The 21,774-nt window shown below is 54.1% G+C and overlaps 1 protein-coding gene across 1 annotated transcript in view; it reads right to left on the bottom strand.

The window, feature by feature from the left end:
- Window positions 1-21,774, bottom strand: part of SNTG2 (syntrophin gamma 2) — a 205,674-nt gene that overhangs the window by 121,484 nt on the left and 62,416 nt on the right. Inside the window, exons 5-8 of the mRNA XM_032430054.1 lie at window positions 15,300-15,343; window positions 15,162-15,203; window positions 7,381-7,468; window positions 2,479-2,570 (exon numbers count right to left, since the gene is read on the bottom strand). Coding sequence (XP_032285945.1) covers window positions 2,479-2,570; window positions 7,381-7,468; window positions 15,162-15,203; window positions 15,300-15,343 — 266 coding nt within the window. The remainder of the gene's footprint in view (window positions 1-2,478; window positions 2,571-7,380; window positions 7,469-15,161; window positions 15,204-15,299; window positions 15,344-21,774) is intronic.

The following is a 21,774-nucleotide window of genomic DNA, read 5'->3' as shown; positions in this document are numbered from 1 at the left end:
TCATCACCACACACTCCACCAAGGGGCACAGACTGTCAGACTGGAGCGTAAGAAATAAGAAAGCACAAAAATGCAAATAAAATGAAAGGAATAAGGGAACAAAAATGAGTAGAAACTGTGGTATGTGGATCCATGGAGCCAAAATGTGGTAAAATGAACAATCTTCTGTTGAAATTTATCAAAAAGGAAAAAAAATAAACCCGATTGAAAAATATTAAAGAAGACCTAAGATTCTTTCAGCAATAGGAAAGATGACCCCCGCTATAGATCTACATTTCATACAGTTACAATAAAAATCCGAAGACTTCTGTGGAATCTGATCAGAGGTTTTAAAAATTCCCAAGAAAAACAGGGAGAGAGAGGATGGGAACAACAGAGTGAATTAAAAGGAGGTAAGGCTTTGGCCTGCAGATAAAAATGCATTATAAACACATAGCGATTAATGTGGTACTGGCTTTGACACTGACAAAGAGAGTATAAGCGGGGCTCAGTGGTAAACCTGCGGCCAGGACACGTGGCTGAGGATCCAGGTGGCACCACGGCCCCTGAGGAACAGGTCACGACAAGTCATTACACAAGAAAATGAATCTGATCCCTATTTTTCACGTTTTACAAAAATAAATCTCATATGCTTTAGAGACATGAAGTGAAAAGCAAACAAGAAAATATTTAGAAAAAATACAAGCAAGTTATCTTTTATGAACAAAGGATAAGAAAAGTTTCCCTGAACCAGATTCTAAACCCATGCAGGAAGACGTGGATGTGTTTAGCTGTGCTGAAATTAACTTCTATTTACCAGAAAATAGTGTAAGTACAACAAAACACTAGCTGTAAACTGTGAGAGGTTTGTGACCGACAATCAGCAGAGTATTAGCTCCAAGCATATGTGAAGAATCCTGATGGGTCAGAAAGGGAAAGACAGACAACCTCATGTCCACATGCAAGCACGCTGGACAGCATTTCACCGATGACGAGAAACCAAAGGTAAACACAGAGGAGGAAGCAAACAGACCTCCTCTGTGATGGCGGAAATGAAAATAAATCCTCAGAGAAACAGCCATTTTACGCACACTGTATTTCAAAGCATTAAGCCCCAAAAGATACCTAGCAGTGCGGGAGCCGCGGGCCAGCAGGGACTCCCCAGTGCTGCTGGGAGGGGGAGCAGGTGCACGCATGCACGCGTGTGGAGAGAAGGAGGCGTTACTTTGGAAACCAAACACTGGCATACTCGACCTCTGCCTGTGGCAGCCCAATTTCAACAACACACTGAGAAAAGCCCACAGAACAAGTCAAATGTCCATTGCGGATCAATAATCGATAAATAAATTGCAGTATATTCAGAGAATTAACATCACATAGCAACGAGCAAACAAAACACTAGACCCATATGCCACAACATTTGTGGATCTTAAAAACATAACGGTAATTAAAAGTGTAAATCCCAGAATGTTATAATAGAGTAAAATTTTATAAGGCTCAAAATGAAATGGCACCTTTTTAGGGATACACGTATATACATATACACAGACAAAAACATATACATATATATACACACACACACAGATAAAGCTATCTTCTATTAAAGGGATGACAACACAAGATTCAGGATGCTGTTTCTTTCTGGGTGGGCCAGAAAATGGTACAGAGATGTGACACATAGATTAAAAAGCTAGCGACAATATTCTAATTATTGATCTGAGTTGAGTTTGTGGCCTTTTGTGTATTTTGCTTCACAGCTCACAAAGATGCTAAATGCAATCTTTAAATATCAAGAGCTACATTAAAAAGTTAAAACGAAAAACAATGCTATTTTCAGAATGTTATGTCTGAACACAGACCTTGTTCTCAGGTCCCACTGCAGGCCCAGCATCCGGTGGTGTTAGGAGTGCAACTGGGTATGATTTCTGATAAAACATTCTCAGACTGTTTACGGGATTCTGATTTGCGTCCACTGATGCCCGTGGACGAGGAGCCTGCATCCTGGAAGGAGGCTGCAGCAGGCCCTCTGTGTGGGGAGTGGGGTTGGGCCCCTGTGGGGGGAGGCCCCGCGGCCAGGCCACTGCCCTGCTCTGGCCCAGCTGCGCAGTTCTCCGGGCGGGGAGGGGACTTGGGAGCATGATGAACACTCACTGCAAGTACACAGTATCGTGCTTGCTTGGGGGGCTTCTACTGATTCGGGAACAAACCCTGTGTAGCATCCCTGTCAAAGGAGCCTGACAGAGGTGTCCTGAAAACAAGGTCAGCCTTCGGGCAAATCAGAGCAGGACTGTGAGATCTGCCTCAGAGCTGAGCATGCCCACCTGCTTGCTGAGATATAACGAATCACGAGTACAACGTACTACAATGTGGTGCCGAGGCCTCCCCCATCCTGTCCTACGTCTGTCCTCTGCATCTGTCACCGTGCATGACCTCTCCATCTTGGGGCGTCTGTGCTGACCGATACCCCCGCTAAGTTAGAGGAAGAGAAGCCGCGCTTACTGTGCTGGTGGGGTTGCCGTTCAAATGCAAGCCGCTGTCAAACAGTGGAGAGCAGGCCCGGCTGCCGTGGTCGCTGGCTGGCCCCGGGGACCCTGCGAACAAGCAGAGACGTTCACTCAGACAGAGCACGGGCAGCCCTGGACTAGAGCGCCTGCCGTTTCCTGAAGCACGAGGAAGGCACCCAGGACCCCACACCCACCCCTCACACGGAGTGGGCAGTTATAGGAGAGCCGCCAACACCTGCCTTGCTCTGGGGCCCTGTGGCCTCCCCCGCCACCAATCCGGCCTCACACAGGAAATGGGGCAGACGGTGGACGACAGGCCACCTGACCGGAGGCTGCAGCACCGGGGTCCAGAGCCTGCGTCCACAGGGCACAGGGGACTGTTAGCGCGGGTCCTGGGGACTCTACCCTGTCCTTTCCAGCACTAGCATCACATCGGCTGATTTTTTAAACACTAGTCCTGATTTTCTGTTCTTAATCTTCAAATTACTTATCTGTTTGACATTTTCTGACTATGTTGGCACTGCAAAGTGCTTTAGTAGAAAACACAAAGATGAAACGTATAGATTTGTGGACAGTGGTATTTAAAAACAAACACCTTGTGATCGGGCCAGGAGCAGAGGTCCAGGGCCAGGAAATGCCCGCACCTCACCTGCAGTCAGCCAGTCACCACTCTGAGCTAAGGGTTTCTCTTCTCAGTCACCTCCACCCGCCCCTCTGAACAAGGCCCCCTGCTGGGGAGCCATGGGCACCTGCAGCAGCTCCCTGTAGGGCAATGAATCCCATTTGGTGGGGCCACCCAACTGGCAAGGGGAAGCGGACTCTGATCTGTAAATCTGTTTGTTTATTGTGAGAGGGGAAGAAGAGAGAAAGGAGGAGTCGGGGAGGGCAGAGGGAGAGAGAGAATCTCAAGCAGACTCCACCCGCAGTACAAAGCCCGATGCGGGACTCCATCTCAGGACCCCAAAATCATGACCTGAACTAAAACCAAGAGTCAGAAGCTTAACCGACAGAGCCACCCTGGCATCTCTACAAATCTGTTTTGTGTGAGAAAAGCCAAGGCATTGCATTAAAAATCCAGATTTCTGACTTTCCACCAGCCTTGCTCACTGCAGACAGAAATGTGTGCTGAGCTACGCGGAGCTCGGCAGCCAGCCTTCCCTGCCTCCAATCCTGCCCCGTCGCTGTGTGACGCATGGGGCACCCGCTGATACACCCCTGTGGCATCCCTCTCCCATCTATATAAAATCTGTGAGGACCTCACATTCCCACTGAACGCCACGTTCCTGTGTGCATGGCAAAGTGCATAGCCCCAAGAACTCGGGGGAAATGCACACGGTCCTCCTTTGCTCCAACAGCGGTGCTCGCTCGTGTCTGACAACCACGCTTCTTTCTTGCTTTCGACCAGCTGCCAACTGCACAGTGCTGCCCCAGGCCAGCACCCAGTCTGCCTCTCAGCGTCTCCCCCTGGGCTCTCCATACTGGCTTAACATTGACTCGAGAGCAGAGTCAACACCTCCCTAATTCCCTGCACCCTCCACAACTCCCAAGGACATGGACTGACGGTTCCAGATACAGACACGGATGGGGCGTGAGGATAGAGCTGCAGCTGCAGAGGACACGGGACTGATGGTTCCAGATACAGACACGGATGGGGCGTGAGGACAGGGCTGCAGCTGCAGAGGACACGGGACTGATGATTCCAGATACAGACACGAATGGGGTATGAGGTCAGGGCTGCAGATGCAGAGGACGCTGGATGGACAGACGGTTCCAGATACAGACACGGATGGGGTGTGAGGACAGAGCTGCAGCTGCACAGGACACGGAACTGATGGTTCCAGATACAGACACGGATGGGGTGTGAGGACAGAGCTGCAGCTGCAGAGGACACAGGATGGACGGGTCCCAGGCTCGTTCCCTGCTCTAGTGTGTGGCTGGCTCCCACCAGCAATGACCTATTGTAGGATCGAGGGTTGAGCAGGCAAGAGCGAGTTTGCCTTCGCTGTGGCTTCACCAGAGGAAACTGCTTGAATTTTGGGAGAGATTATGACCACTATAATTAAATTTTTTAGGATACTAGAGTTTTAACTCTTGTAGATTATAAAGAACCAAATAAAAGCAAAATAGACATTTATACTGAATGGATAGAGAATTCAATGTCCCTGCCACGTGGGAAGCCTGGGAGGCAGAGCTCACATGGCTCAGGTGGCAGGCCACGTCTGACTCCCCATGGGAACCGTGAGCACCTTTACAGGAATGCTGACCCGTGTGCCCAGCTGAGCTCACCATGCAGGTCCCAAGGACTCAGCCAGGTGGTGCCAGGACATCAGCAGCAATACGGGGGAAGTGACGAGGCTGCTGGCTACACATCATTGCGATCCGTCTCTCAACAGAACAGCCTCCAGGAGCTCCGGCTGACGCGTCAGAGTTCCACAACCATCCCGTGACCACGGGGGCATGGCCACCTCAGGCCGGGGGTGGCTCCCTGTTGACAGGCTTCGGTGAGGGGCATCCCTCTCCGACCACAGCTTCAGGATGCTACTGTGGTTGTTTGAATTCTGCGCTGTCAGTCACGTTAGTGAAAGGTGGCCTGGAAACCCCACCCATCCCACTCTGCCACGGAAGTCACCTCCCCTAGAAGACACGGCAGATGAAGCCAGCACGTGAACATCTTCAGTGTCGATGTGCCAGCCCCTGCCCGTCCCCCCGTGCCTTCTGCTGCAACGTTACGTGATAAGCTTTCTAGCCACGCACGAGGACACCAAGCAGATAGAAGCGCAGGTAGACAGACTGATAGAGAGGCGGACACACAGACCACCTGGTGGCACCAACCTCCGTGGACACGCTGCCACACGCGTGATATCCACATGCATGCCCAATGCTCACCAGCCTTTACATTCTTCTGGAAAGAATCACCGTGAAGCCCTTGCTCACAGAGTCTGAACCCAGACCCAGAGGGTCAGGAGGCCACTAAGCCCTGTGTGCAATCAGCTTCTTCCAGCCATGTTTCTTTACAACACTCTGAGATTTAGAAGAAAGAGGACAGACAATTCTGCAGCCCTCTTGCTGTCAGGGAAGGAAGCTTCCGCTGCACTTTCCCCACCTACACTAACCCCCATGTCTCACCCGAACCTCTCCTCTGTCGTGAACTGAACGTCCGTGTCCCCAGCCCCCCAACGTGAAGGTGCTGGGTGCCTGTGGGAAGTGACGAGGTCACCTTGTAAAAAGCCCCCGCAGCCTCCCTTGCTCCTCCTCACAGGACACGGCCAGGAGAGGCGTGTACGAAGCAGGTCCTCACCCGACGTCCAGCCTCCAGAACCTGGAGCGAGAAGCCTCTGCTGTCCAAGCCGCCCAGCTGTGGTGCCTTATTACCGCAGCCGAGCAGACCGACCCACACCAGCCTGCCTCCTCACTCAAACTGCGGGACGTGCCCGCGGGCTCCAGTCCCTGCGCCCCAGGACCCGGTGCAGCTTGCCACGGGCAGGAGCTACTAGCGTCGCCTGCAGGCCTGAGGCGCCTCCTCTCCCGTGAGCCGGTGGGCAGGCCAGGGGCGAGCCGGGTGGACAGTCCACCCAGGACTGGAGCCCCCCGGCTCCCAGGACCTGCACACATCCTGCACGCGGCTGCTCCCCTTGCAGTCCATACTCCCCCAAACCCCACAGGACGTGACACGGTGCTACGTATGTTCTTTGCTCGTCTTTGGATGGCTGGCCCGACGGCTAAACTCCCACTTCCACTACTCTGGGCACGCTGCCTTCCGCCTCTCCAGCCCCTCGGGCCGTTCTCCTGACCCCGGAACCCTCTGAGCACTTTCATCGAAGGCCCCAGTCACAACGGGCAGGCTTGTAGGAAGGTAGGCCATGCGGTATACCTTACTGACGTGTTTGTACAGCAACAAGAGGGATGGCCATTTTCCCAAGATCAGTGAATACAGGTGAGGTTACCCCACTGGGGTCTGATGGGAAAACATGCAGTTTCTGAAACTGATCTGCTCAGGTTCTCCGGGAGGGAAAGCAGAAAGCTGAATGAGTTAAACAACCTGCTGTCAAACGAGGATCCTCCTGCCACCAATGTGCCCAGGGAGCTGCACCTGGGCCCACGGATGGCAGCAGATGGCGGGCTCCACTGTAGGGGAGCAGAGGAAGAGGGACAGGAAATGAGGCAAACGGGGTGAGCCCAGGGTGAGGGCTGCTCTTCCACGTGAGGGAAAGGGGGGCAGCGCCCACGCCTGGTGAGCCAGAGACTTGACCGCGAGGGGCCCCCAGCAGAGCCACAGCCCCCGGGAGCATGAAGGTGCCTAACGCCCATTCTGGCTGCCGAGGACAGCACCCCAACCCCTGGAAGGAAGACAAACTCACACATGTTGTAAAAACATGGCGGCCGCGTAGAGTCAGTAAAGGTCATGGTGACTGCCTGGAGTAAAACATCCTCATGGATGTGTGGTTCATCACTTACAACTGGATCACAGCTTAGGCACGAGAGAGAATTAAATCCCGGCGTGAGCGCGGCGCAGGCACTTCACAGTATAGACTTACTATAATCCTTTCTCAGCATAAATTCCTCAAGTCAACACTGATATTTTAAGAGCAAACTTAGTTTCTCTGTATGTACGTGTGTGTAGGTGACTATAACCAGCGAGCCGACCTAAAGAAGGAGCTTTACGGCTAATCAATCGACACAGCAGTCTGAGGGCGCCTTCTCTAGAAAGGCCTGGGGGGGTGTGAAAATGCAGGGTCTCAAGGACATGTCCGGCTGAGGTGTCTATCCATGTCCTTCATCCCCCTGAGCACGAGCTCGGGCCCTGAGTCACACCCATCAGCCACTGCCGTCCGTGTGGATAAACAGCGTGGGGAGAAGGAAACGCCACTGGGCCCCTGAAGATCTCGCCACCCCTTACCTAACGGGAGCTTCAGAAATGACGGCGCATCCCTGAGATACTCAACAGTGATGGTCACTTCGTCGCCAGCATTTCTCAAAAGATGCACCTGTCAATGTGACAAAAAACAGCTACTTTACCATCACAAAAGGACCAGACACAGAGTTAAAAAAAACAAGATTCCTATGCACCTGGCCTATTTCTCAACAACTCTAGGTTGGCGATTACCCGAGACACTGAGACCCCGCGGGCTCCAGAAGAAGCTGCACGCCCCGCAGTCCACGACACCAGTGTGCCATCTACACAGACACTCACACACAGCAGTGGGGGCGTGCCACCATTCAACCACGGACCGGGCTCACTGCAACCTCCAGGGTGATCTACCAGAAAGTCATGTCAGGTGAGGAGTCGGTTTATTGGCACAAACAGCCAACTTTCAGACACTGGCAGAACCCAGGCGAGCTGGGTAATGAAGACACAGCAGATCACAAGCACAAGCTTCGGGGTTTCAATGACATTTGAATCCTGGAGACGTGAATGGGCGTCCCTTCAACGTGCCCACGCTTCTCTGCTGAGTGTCACATTATCTTCAGGGTTCGGTCACTTCATCCACCATCGCTGGGCTTCCATTTCTCGTCACATCTCCGCACACTCACTGACATGGAAGCAAGCGTGATGTCGCCGCTCCAGAGCCCAGAGGGGACTGGAATTTGCCAGAGTCCGGCTGGTGCGCGGCCAGCCCGCCCTCAGCAGTGTGGCCCTCCCCCACTCCTCCCTCCCCTGGCTCCCGCTTCCTTATTTGTCCCGTCACCCCGGGGCCAGCGTCTTACATGGATACCACAGCTTTCTCAGACACCTGCTATCATCCCCTCCGCGGCCCAGAGAGCCACACACATGCTCTCCTCTATCATCACACACAACCTCATGGGCACCAGCATCTCCGCCCCATGGACTGTGCCTGTCCATGGCCCGTGTCCCCTCGACCTTGACCTCACACCTAGGGACCCAAGCCCTGAATTCCCCTCAAATACGCCAGGCTGGAGTCAGAGAAACTGCAGACGCACCTCCCTGGGGTCCTACTCCTTCTTCCCCCTGGTGGTGCACGGACAGCCTCCTGCCTCCCGCACGCCAGCCTGCGCTTCATGAGGATTAAACTGCACGATCCTGTGGCCTCACCCCCATCGCACACGTGGCCAAGGCAGCCGGGGCCATGCCTTCCGTGCAGCCACCTCATCCCCCCCGGGTCTGGATGCAGGTGCACACAGGACACACAGGCCGCTGTCGGCCCACTGTCATGGACGAGGTGCAAACCCGCCTTCAAACACGCAAGAGACCCACTCACTCAGAAACGGACGCACTTCTCCAAGGAACTCATGGGAGAGGGCACAGCCCCCGGACCAGGAGGCGCGTCGGGAGCATCCCAGGCCCGCAGCCGCCTGTCCGCACCAGCCTCTCCTCGCTGACAGGACGCAGCAGGACCTGACCATCGCTGTGGTGCCCGGGATCCACGTGCACCACGTGGGAAGCTCAGTGCAACTGGGTTCTCTCCATCTGACCCAAGAGACCCCAACCAGCCACACGGGCCGTGAGCAGCCCTCCTCTCTGGATGGGGTGGGATCCTGCGACTCAGCACTTCTGAGGAAGGGGACGGCACTGAAGCATCCGAAACATCCTGAGCTCACGCAGATTTAAACTTCGAAGGGCAAGTGTCCCCTGGACAGCAAGTCCCGGACCTTGACCCCAACGCAGCAGGCAGACATGCTCCCGCCAGCCTGCTCCAAATTCTTCCTGAAATAAGACACGCACGCCCCACCTGCTAAAGCATCTGGAGCAGTTTCACGTTTAGTAACTTTCACACGCCTTTCTGAAGACGAAATTACTTTGAAGCGTTAAAATCTCCTACCCATTTAGTAAAGGCTGACTGACCCCAACGGGACCCGCTGCATCTTTCCACGACGTCCTCGAGCTCGGTGTGCTGGGTCCTCACGGAGGGACCACTGCGGACACGCTGATTTTGTCCGAGTGACCGTGAAGTGTGCGGCGAGTGGCCCGGAGCATCAGGCATTTTTACCGGAGGCGGGTCCCCCTCAGCCGCTGTGCCCCCGTGATGCTCGGGGCGCCCACGCGCGGGTCACGAGGGCTCCGCTTCATCGCGCACCGTCCCGGATTCAGGGCAGTGTGTACGCGCTCAGAAACACCTGCGGGCGCTGATCGCTGGTGCCTCCAAACTCGCCGAACGAGCGCCTGCAAGCGCGCTCCCCCACGCCACCCCTGAAGAGTGACAGCTGCGGGAGGGACCCCGACTCCAGGTCCAGGCCCGGCGGCTCCTTTCCGCCCGGAGCCACACGGACCCGCCTTCTGCCTCTAATTAACACCCGTCTTCACGCCCGTCCGCCCGCACTGCTGACCCCGGGGCACATCCGTTCCGACCCCACCGGGAAAGCGGGAGGGAGTCCAGCCTCTGATTCGCAGCCGTGCCCTCAGAGCCCACAGGGACGCCCACGACCTTCCTCTCCAAAGGACTCGGCTTCCACAGGGGCTCTCCCGAGCCCCCAACAAACGCCCCTCGAGGCTTCCAAGAGCCGGGCGTCTTCGCGGCTGGGCGGGGAGGTCATCGGCCAGGGTTCCGAGGCCGCGGCCGAAGGTCGGGGCCGATGGCTCGACGCCGGGGAGCCGCCCCCGGGCCGCAGACGCGCACGGGGCCGCGCAAGCCGTGAGGTCCTCCCTGCAGGGACACCGATCCCGCCCGGGGACCCCCGACCTCACTGAACTGATCCCCTCCCGACACCACTCACTGGGGCACAAGCCCTGTGTCCACGTCGGGGGCTGGACACGCGCAGGGCAAGTGCGCCACGCCGTCGGCACAATTCTTCCACAACGCCTTACAAACTCACCTCAATTCACGAGGCCTCTGAGGCGAAGAAACCACTCGGTGTGGTCATGCACGCCGCTGATGCGCACGCAGGCGCGCGCGCACGCACGCATGCGCAGGCTCCCACACAGGCGCATGCTCTCACACACGCATGCACGCACGCACACGGGTGCACGCTCGCACGCATGCGCAGGCTCCCACACAGGCGCATGCTCTCACACGCGCATGCACGCACGCACGCACACAGGCACACGCTCCCACACAGGTGCATGCCCGACCCATGGGCTCCCCGGCCTTCTCCTCTCCCTGGGGTCGGATCGCTCACCCGACCATACGAACAAGGTCATACGTCCGACCTTGCTGTGTGTCCACATCTGCACCACCGCGTCTGTCCTCCAGCTTGTTCCCGAGGCTGACCCCACTAACACTGTCGTCCCTGGGACCATCCGCCCCAAGCTAGCACCTGACACCCTCCTTGTTCAGCGTGAATTCCAAGATCCGTCACCCTCCCCCTCACCCCCCGGCAGCGCTGCACCAGCCACGCTCACCCGACCCCCCACCAGCCCACCGCTAAGTCCCTGGAAACGCACAGCTCGGACGGGCTCGGTGCGTGTCACGTGGTCACGCTGTCGGCCCTGCGGGCCCAGCACGTCTCCCTTATGGAAGCTGAGCCCAGGACCAAGCACACGTGCGTGCCATCCTGAACCTCCCCCCGCCGGCAAACAGAACGGTTGGTGTGCACGGTGGGAGCCCGACGTGTAAATCCTCCTTCCCTCAACTGCCTGGCATGCTAAACGCACCCAGCTACAGTCTGTTGAAACAACCTGCCTGTTCGCCGTGTGACTTCCTAAGTGCTTCATTCCCATGCACCTAAGGGAATAAAAGGTTAGTTTATGAGCGCTCCCCTTAAGCTCAGGTGTAGAACCAGCACACTTTGAACAAAGAAGCTACGTTATTGTAAATGATTAGTGCCACAGTCAGCAGCAGGGTATCCTAAGTCAGAAACAGTTCACGCAGCGGGCCCTGGGAGCCACATCAGATCTGCTGGATCTGGGAGCCGCAGCCGGGACCGGTGCATCCGTGCACCTGATGGACCAGGTACCAGCCTAGCTGGCAAGGTGACCTTGACGCACGACCTTCTGTGCGGAGAGGAGACCGTGCAGGGTCAACTACCTTGCCTTATAAATCTCTGCAGGGACGGGAAGCTCAGCATCTGTCTCCAGCCTCGGGAAGCACCGCTGCACGGGGTCCCGCTGCCCTTAGTCACAGCCAGCGCCCACACCTCACACTCCTCTTATGTGTGCGTGACGGAGCTGTTTCAAGAGTCCGGAAAAAGGGTTTTGCCCAGAGACAGAACTGCACTGTGCTTCCCAAAGGAACATGATGTTAGTTGTTTCTACCTGAATCGCTGCCTTATCCCCAAACAGAACTTACATGTTAATGCCTCCTCACTGATAACTTCCCTCTCGTTGCTCCTTCCACATGTGAGCCTGGCGCGTGGGTCCACGTGGCACCTGCCTGAGCACTGAGAGTCTGCATGGGACCCAGAGTCAATCCTGTGAAATCCTCTTTGCGGGATCTCCGCTCTTATCTGTGTCTTTGCAAACCATAACAACCACAAACCGCCAACCTATGACCTAAGTGACCCCACTGTCCACTCGTTGGGATAGTGAGCTGTTGCTGGGCTCTGGCAGGGTCTGAATGCTTGACCACAGGTCCACGAGCCACAACACAAAGCAACTGTCCACCAAGGCTCAAACGTCACCTGCCCTGCAAAGCCACACAAGCTGGACGTGGGCAGCGACCTTACCAAGAGGGACTGGTCTATACACGACTGGGCTGGACCAGGTCTCGGCGGAAGAGGTGAGCACATGAGCAGGAGTCTCAACCCCCTACTGCTGCCACATGACACCTGTGTCCCATAAACCACACCCGTGACCTTACAACAAGTTGTGTTCCCCATTCCTGTGATTTTGAACACTACTAATTAAGAGGTCTGGAAATTATGGAGACATTGTGCTGAAACTAAGGTATCTCCTGAAATCTCTGTGTGGTGCTGATTCTAATGTGCCCCAGGGTGGAGAACCACCTCCCCCAGCAATTTCCCAGCTCATGAGTAAGAAAATATTGTCAGTTAGTTATCTTTACATGTCTCTGTACCCATTGGTCATCTAATCTTCTATCTATAATCCACCTGCCCACCCATCAGTCTAATCCATGCTTTTTGGCTCATGTCTGATCCAGCTCCAAGACTCCTTTTCACGAGATGGAAAGGCTTCTGGAGCCACCTGTCTGTTCATAGTGATGGAGCTTCTGGGCACATTCTCACCTGAGCAGAGACGCAGGGAATGATAACACCTGATCCCAAAAGAGAGGATGTAGGGAGGCGGTGGGAGGAAACAGAGGGGGACTCCACCGGGACAGGGTGAGGGGCGTCTCTGCCAGGAGCCGAGCTGAGAGCAGAGGGTGGCTCTCCTCCAACGTGAATGCAGCACATTGCTCCGCATCAGACCACACTCACCCTTGAGGGCAAGGCCTGGCTTATGCACGATTCGATGCCCTTAGTTCCAACATAAGACATGTTCCATAAATATCTGTCAAGTGAGAATGGCCTGGGGAAAGCGAGCCCCCCTTCTAACAGACGGAGCGAACCTCGGTGAGGGGCGCCGGGTGAGTGGTGGTGCTCAGCCTGGGACATGCAGCTGCTCTGAGCTCCACACCATCCTCTGTTCTGTGTTTAACACACGTGACTGACTTTATTTCTGCCCTGAGGCCTTACTGAGGCTGGATGGGTATGGAAACATGTGAAAAAGGACAGATTTTGACTCAACTAGGAGACTCATGAATTTTTACTGATCAGGGCAGTTCTCACCAATGTGTTCATAGTACCCAAGAACTCAGTCTGCTACATCAGACTAGAAGTAACTTTCTACCACGATGCTCTCATATCTGAAAGGTCTTTTTAAAAGTTCTGACCATATTGCAGGGAAAATGAAATCTGTCAGGTGGGCCATTCTGAGGTCCTGTCAGCCCGGCCCACTCAGCCTAGCCTGCCTGTGAGCCCCGCCTGCAGACCCGCCCCGGTCCCTGCTCCTACCCGCACACGTCAGACTCAGTGACTTTCCTTTGTCTCGGATGACGTGTCTCAGAATTTGCCCAAGACACAAACTTGCCCATGGACAGTCTGACCCTGCCACGGCTGCTGTAACAACAGACACCGATGTGGAGAAAAACCCGCGTGTATTAAACAGGGAAGCTGTAGGCTTGTCCCCACATATGTATTACATGCAAATAAGCAGATTTCTGTCCCTGTCATGTAGCAAAACTATTCCGAAGCTTGGGACGGTATGTGCGTGAGGAAGATTCATTTTGTGGATCCTTTGTGTTCAAGCAGAGCTGACATTCTTCCTTTTAGAATTAACTGAAACTAGGATTTACTCTGAAAAATGAGGATGTGAGGCTATGTGATTTATGAGGCCTTCAGAAACTTAATATTTTTATGAACTTTATGAATCTGAAAAACGTAATCTGTTTCATTAGTAGTGCTAAAACCACATCTTTTCTGTCACATAAGAATCTAGACATATCATTTGATAATGTGATTTAAAGGTGTATCTGTACCCAATATTGGAATAGCTCTGTTTACAAGGTTTGCCCATCATTCACTCAAGGATGAGCATTTGGGTGAACACTGCCTGCTCTCTCTGGGCTGGGGCGGGGTGCACGGGGCCCTCTGAGTCCTGTCTTCCTTCACCCTAAGAAAGCAAACCTGCAGAGAAAACACAGACGTGCAGCTTAGAACGTGGACAGTTGGAAACACTCCATGCATGTGCACATACACCCCAAACTGTGTGTCCCTTGAGAGCCAGGACGTGTTTATGCTGACTGCGAGTGCCTTCTCCAGGCCCGGCGCAGATCAGGAGCCATGCGTCGGCCCCACAGGAAGAGGTGGGGGTGCATACGGATTCTTCGCAGGTGAGCAAACAAGATGGGCTGTGAGTAGGTGTCCTGGAAGCTCAGTGTGCTTCGTCTCGGGGACCTTCCCGCACAGCGGCTGTCTGCCCTCACCTGGAGCTAATGGTTGGTTTCCTGGGAAAACAAACCCTGAGGCAGGGATGTCCACACGCCAACCCTTCAGGGGATGTTCACAGACTGAAATGTGCTGGGAACCCTGTAACCCTCAGAACAAGCTCCCTGTGAGAGGCGTCCACACCCGTGCCTCCGGGACCAGGCGTTCCTCCTGGCCTCGCCCCCTCTCCCCCAGGTGCCACCCCTGCACTGAGCTGCACCTGTGGCTGTCCCCGTCGCCCTCCCTCATCGACGTCACCCTCCTTCATCGACGGCACCTGCGACCTTGACCCCACCGCTCCGTGGTGCCATCCTGGCATCAGCCATGCCCTGTGCACAGACGTCAGAGCTTCTCTGTGCCCAGCATCCCATGGGGTGTTTATCCATCCTTCCTTGCATCCTGCGGTCTGACCTGACCACAGAAGGAAGTCCAGGGCAAATGCATGTTGATGAGCCCTCGTCCCAGGTATCACCAGGTGTGTGCATCATGAGACGTTCTGCAAGGTGTCTGCCCACATTACACACAAGCATGTGAGAGCAAACCAGCAAGGGGACACCTGACAGACACGTCTCACCACCGGCCGGGCAGCATCCACACTCCCCAAGGCTCAGTCTTCCCAGTTAGAATGGGAGCAGCACCGTTCACCCTGCACAGCTTGTGAAGGCCCATCGCGGTGTCCATGATGCACCTCCCCGCACACAGGCATCTCACAGGGCCTCCGGCAAGGCACCTGCTGAGCCTTTCTAGCGTTCTTTCCAGTTCACAAATACACTCAGTGAAATATGATTTACAGAGAAAAGTAATCACAGCAAAAGAATATACAACAAGCAGAACAAAAGTTACAAAAGGAGGCACACTCACCACTTCTTCGTGGGTTGCATCTTCTACATTAATGCCGTTAACCTGAAAGGACGACAAATTGAAAAGTTTGAGGATGATATTGGTCACTAGAAGTTTAAAGTAACAACAGAGCCAAGGGCTAACGTTTGCAATACTGACCTGCAGCACGGCATCTCCTACGAACAACATCCCTGTCTGGTCAGCTGCAGGGTTGCAAAAGGGGCACAAGTGTTAAGAAACATTCAGGGACGTCATGCTTTGTTAGGGCACTTGTCCAAGCTTAGTGTCAGCAGCAACTGGAATGGCTTGTGTGTGGGCACATGCGCGTGCATGAGTGGGAACATGCGTGTGTGCACGTCTGTGGGTGAATGTGTGCATGGGAACACGCATGCATGAGTGTGCACATGTGGGGAATGTGTGTGCCCATGAGTGTATGCACACGTGCATGTATTGGGAATGTGTGCGTGTGTGGGTGAGCGTGTGTGAGCACGTGCACACTTGTGTGGGTGAACATGTGTGTGAATGAGTGCACACATGCGTGGGGAATGTGCGTGTTTGTGAGTGTGCACACATGCATGTGTGGGTGTGATTGTGTCGCACGTGTGTGTGGGTGACCGTGTGCACTCATGTTGGTGAATGTGTGTGAACATGTGCATGTGAGCACGTGTGTCAGTGTGCATGGGGCGTGCAAATGTGAGTGCACTTGGGCGTGCATGGATGTGTGTGGACTGCATGGGTGCACACGCACGTGCATGGGCCCGTGTAGGTGTGGGAAAACGTCAGCAGCCAAGCAGCAGGCACCCCACCCATCAGGCTGAACAGCCAATTTGAAGCTCATTAAGAGAGTTACTTCGCAGACATGTAAGTGTTGTTTAATATGGAACACGAATGTCACCTCCTCCTAGTGAAGAATTTCACCACCTTATGTGTAAAGTCTGATTCCCAGTTTTCATTAAGTCGGCACAGACAACGGAACAGGAATCCCAAAAGCTGTTCAGCATTTCTGCACTTTCTCGGGAACAAATTTACACAGACAGTTGTAATTAAGGAGACGGTGCGGAGAACACAGATGGGAACATGCCCTGGGGAGCCCGACAGAGGCTCACGGCACCGTCCCCACCGCCCCTCCAGTCCTCAGGGGCGGGGACAGCTGCTTCCAGTAGATGAGCACATCTGCCCAAAATGTAAAGCATCTTGAATTCCCACCCTCCTATGAATTTGTTTCAATTTTTTAGTCTTCGGTTAAATATTGGAGACCAAATAATAAGGTATTCTTTTAACACTGCAATTCTCTATGTTCCCTGAATGCATTTAATGCTAATTGTTAATATTATTTCTGGTCATTGACAAATATTAAACTTTTTTGAAAATATAGTACAGCCTTTATTTGACTAAATGTAATGGTACTGAATTTAGGTAATTAGCAATGTTCTCGTTTACACGGCAACCTTGCCCAGAAAGCCTGCATGGCCTGGCGGTGTGACCTGTCTCTCTCCGTGTCTATCTCTGGGTCTCTCTCCGCTCTCCCCACCCTTCTGTTTTTCCGAACCCTGTCCAGCTCTGAGCTGGGGGCAGGGAACAGGACAATACTGATTTCAGGGGCTCCAAGTCTACCAGGTGACAATCCACACACGGCAACAGAAGGATTATTGACTACTGCCTATACAAATATTTTGTAAAATTATGCACGGTAGCATCCACATCCACATATAGCTCTGACAAGCACGAGAGGTGCAGACGGGCTGGTGAACCCCAGGTGCAGGATTTAATTGTGCAGGACCTCGGGAAAACCTAGAACACAGACACAGTTCTGCCCTGAAGCTGAACAGAAACAAGGGGGGTCCACACCAGGCTTGGTCAGGTGGAACGGGGGGAGGCAGGATGGGCAAGGGACGGAGCACTAAGGACAGGTAGTCACGGGTCACGGTGTGAGGCACTAGACACCACGTCACAGGAAGGGACTTCATTTCACTGCTATCATGCATCCTTCAGGGCGGGGCTACCCCTCTCAAACCCTCCCTTAGTGACCTGCACGTACTTGCCATGCAGTGAACGTCAGTGAAGGACACTTTTATCCCCCGAGTCTTTCTGGGAAAATGTCATCTATATGAACAGTGAACTCAGGCAGTGAGAAGTTCAACATTATCTGAAAAAATATTTTTTTTTGTTTCCAGACATTCAGATATGAAGTCTTAAGAGTTTGAATAGTGAGGTTCTTATTTGCAAAATTATACAAATCTACTCAATAAATATTAACATATTTATATATGGACATGTAATTGTTTCAAGTGTATATGTGATCTATCCCTTTGACGTGTCTGTGCCTAGAACCCACTGACTCCCAGCCCTACCTGACTTGTCCGAACCCCAAGTTCTCAGCTCTCTGGCCTTGGGACCAGCCCCTCTCTGGCCGTGGGACCACCCACTCTCCAGCCATGGGACCAGCCCCGCTCCAGCCGTGGGACCAGCCCCGCTCCAGCCGTAGAACCAGCCCCTCTCTGGCCGTGGGGATCAGCCTTATAACTGAGGCAACCCCTTGACTCTTCCTGGGGCCGTGTTCTCACGGTGTGATCGAACTGACTTCCCCCCTGTGCACCACGTGGCAGCGCTCCCACAGGAAGCCTCTGCCAGCTCTCAGGGGTCTCTGTCTTGCTCCTTCCCACAGAACGCTGACCAAGGAAAAGCCTCAGGCGGTGGCCAGTTTGTGGTCAGCCCTCCCCAAAGACGCTGCACAGCCCCTGCCCTTCCCCACGGTCTGTGTCCCCATCCCTGCCGTGCACCGACCACCTCAAGTCACTGCTCCTTTGCAGAGCGAATCGATGGCCTTTGAGACTGACCTCTGCTCAGGTATTTAAAACCAATATTCTTGTCTTCGCTTTTGTGAGAAAGAAAAGGACAAAAGTAAAAGTTTTTTCTATTAAAATTAAACAATAACAAAAATGTGATGGTGTTAGGGATCTGTTAAAAATAATCATTTGATATCTTTTTGAGACCGATGTCTCAAGAAGAACCCACCCAAGGCTCTGCAAAACCAGAATTATCAGAGAGAGACTCATCATCTTCCGTGGTCTTGGTCTAACTTTCTGAAAACAAGCCCACGTCCAGGACATCCCCCGTTCTCGGCAATTCTGCCTAAAGCACAGGTCCACATCAGCACTGGGGCTCCACGTGATTCCTGGCGCCGTGTTCAGCCCGACTTCAAGGGCAGCCTTGCTTACGGATCCTCCCAGCGCTGTGAGGCAGGTGAGATGCAGAGGGAGAGGCCACCACCCACGCGGTCTCCACCATCTCCGCAGGTACGGGACACGCACCAGCCCTGGTGCTCAGCAAGGAAGCCCTAAAAGCTCATGACCACAACCTCAGTTCCACACCCTGAGCCCCACAAGATACCCGGTCCAAGCACATGCCAGTCCGCTGGCCATGTGTGCGGCGACCTCGTGTTGTGGTCATACGTGTTGCACCTGATACTTCACGTCAGGTGAAGCCAACCGGTGGCGTCTGCACTAGCCAGTCAGAAGACGGGCCCCATAGAGCGACGGCCCTCGGGTCTGAGCGCAGTCCCGGCGGCGCTTGGCAGGGACTGTGCACCACAATGAGCTCATTTCCCAAACAGCACCCTTGTTCACCGTCTAGACTCTCCCAGACGCCATTATTCCATGTGCACGAGGGAGACTGAGTGCACCTGCCTCGAAGGCCTGCAAGGGCTGCAAGGGCTGCACGTCAGTCCTCGAAAGTGTTCACAGAGGACCTCTCCCCTGCTTCCTAGGAGCCCCGGGGAGATGTGCTTTTGACAATGGGAACACCTAAATTTTTGAAGTAATTTAAGGGATTTCAGACATTTTGAAATAAATAAAAAGGCATTTCCATCTTCCAGGACGGCCCTCAGCAGCGGTAGCCGACGCAGTCAACAGAATTGGCAGAATGTAAGGAGTGACGGCCAAGCAGGTCCCAGGCCGGTGCGTCTGGGGCAGACGGCACCATGGGGGACGCGCCGGGGGACGCGCCAGGGGACGGCCGCAGCCCAGCCGACTGGGTCCTTGGTGCAAACCTGCTTCCCTTGATCTTCACACGCAGCGACCGTCAGAAGCAGGAATGCCGGCAGCCTCCAGTCCCCTGCTCTGCTTCGGTCGAGCTCTCTGCCGTGGGCTGCTGAAGATGAAGACTCTCCCCACACAGGAGTCACGTCCCACCCATCCTTCAGAGCCTGGGATCCACCAGAACATCGAGGTTTCAGCATTTCTCTTCAGCGCTGAAGTTCTCTTTTATTCTGTTTAAGTTGTTTATTTTGATGGCTATAAAAACATACCTTTCATTGATTCGTCTACAATAAAGAAGAAGGAACGTTGAAATACTCCTCATTCAATTTTCTCCAGCTCTAACCAGGCCCAGGGCGAGACCCTGGGACCCTCTCCCTCATACGGCCTGCGCACTGGAGATGAAGAGTAGAACGTGGTTGGTTACAGAAGCAGGGGGAGGTAGTTTGGCCTCAAAATTCCAAATCCAGCTCCACACTCACCCACCCCAAGGTGAAAGGACTTTCTCAGGCTACAGCTACACAAATCCGGTCAGGTCCAGGTTAACCCATCTCAAAGAGAAGGAGTCTACCAAGATGCACAGACCCCCAGGAAGAGTTAGGGGAAGGGACTACTCTACCCGTGTGGGCACATGGGCCCGCATGTCTAGCCTACATTCTACACTCCTCTACTGAACGGACGGGAAGGTGAGGAGCTCTGCGGGCAGCAAGACCAGAACCCGGGACACAGGCCCCCAGGTCTGAGCAGTGACACCCCAAGGACGCGGTGCTGTGAAATGTTCAAGTCTACAAAAAGGCAGCTCAGACTCTCCCATCCGCTCCCTGAGGCTGGCCCTCTGCTCTCCTGGTACCTGTCGTACACTTACCAGGGTGTGCAAGACGGCAGGGGTCGCAAAGACCTCAACGTGGGCTACACATACAGGAGTTCTGTCAAATGGAACAGGGGTCAGACGGGAAAAGCTGTAACATGCATTTGTTAAACTGACGAAATATCATGGACATGAAAATAAATCAATCACCAATCCTATATTGTGACACATGTTCATGGCAGCAAGATGCTAAATACAAGTGAGAATACCAAAGCAAAACAGAGGGGCGCCTCGGTGGCTCAGTCGGTTAAGCATCTCACTCTTGATTTCAGCTCAGGTCATGATCTCAGGGTCGTGAGGTGGAGCCCATGTCGGGCTCCTCTCTCAGCGGGGAGTCTGCTTGAGATTCTCGCTCTTTCTCCCTCTGCTCCTCCCCCTGCTCATGCTCACTCTCTCTCTAATAAATAATTTAAAAAAAAAAAAGTAAAATAGAAATCAGGGGTCCAGGAGACCCACAGCTGCACCCCACACAGCTCAGACACTGGAGGAGGTCTGATAAGCACAAGATTACAACTGCGGGAGCTCGGCCCCTTGCAGGCCGGAGAGCAGGGCACATCCAGAACTTTCTGCGATCAACAACTGAATCAGAGAAGCTTATGATGTTCCTTTTGCTTTTTAAAAACATAAATATCATTAAGAAGGTACGTGTGTGACTCAAGACACTCCCTTCATGGGGACCCTGTTTGTGACCGAGCACTGGGGGCGAGTGGGGGAGTCCGCATCCCGAGAGGGTGCGGGGAAGCCAGGCAAGGTGGAGCTTCTGCAGGTGGGCATGCGCCTCAGGAGACCTGCGGGTCAGCGGGTGACCATGGCCAGCAACACTCGAAGGGCTGGATGTCCACCTGAGCATTTACGGTTTTCTGAGTGGAGAGGGTCACGGAAGATTTCTAGAGCTACCACACAGAGTGTTAAGTAGTAAGTTCAAAGGATGTGGACACACACAACACACGTGTGTTCTCAGTGTGAGTGCTACACTCACACAAAACTCCTCTCGGGCTCTGATGAAATCTTCGTAGTAACCTTTATGGAAGGGGCCAAATCCTACTGCCTATGGCCATTTCAGGGCTTTAAGTGAGATTTGGGGTGATCACATCGCCAGCAACCCACGAGCCACCCCAATGAGCCTGCACTTGCAAATCCTGAGCAGGTGGGCCTGGGCAGGTACACTCAACACCTGGCGGAAGCAGGGAGCGCACGTCTGAGACCGATCTCATCCCAAACAGCGGGCTGGCTGGGCTCAAGGCACACAACACGGCATGGCGCACCTCTCCACTAGTCTGTGAGGGGAATGCCACATGCACTGAGCAAGTTCTGTGGGGCCCCTCTCGCCTCCCAGGTGTTGCCAAGACCTAGAAAGACTTCCCCACTCACTAAATACCACTCTCCTCACTGGCAGAATCAACAGGATCCGCTTGAGCTGCACGAGGTGGGGATGCCAGGAAAAAGCTCTGTGCACCCCTGGATTCTGAGAAACCAGTGAGGGGCCCTGACCGTCAGCATTGTGGGGGCAGAGGCCGCCGGTCAGAGTGCAGCTCCCCAGAGCTGTGGCACCCTCCTGAAGAGAAGAGGGAGTGAAGGCCCAGTCACAGCACCCGCCCAGGGGGGCTGTGATGCCCCCCATGGCCTCGGTGGTCACCCAAGGACTCAGCTGGTCCAGCCTCCCGCTGTCGTGTGGAATCTCAGCGTGCCCGCTGAGAGAAGCTTGACTTCCAGAGCCAGCAAGATCTCCACA

This window comes from Phoca vitulina, unplaced genomic scaffold, assembly GCF_004348235.1.
Source record: "Phoca vitulina isolate PV1807 unplaced genomic scaffold, GSC_HSeal_1.0 scaffold42, whole genome shotgun sequence".
Taxonomy (NCBI): domain Eukaryota; kingdom Metazoa; phylum Chordata; class Mammalia; order Carnivora; family Phocidae; genus Phoca; species Phoca vitulina.
Note: the sequence above shows the minus strand (reverse complement) of the source record. Positions and strands in the feature narration are given on the sequence as shown.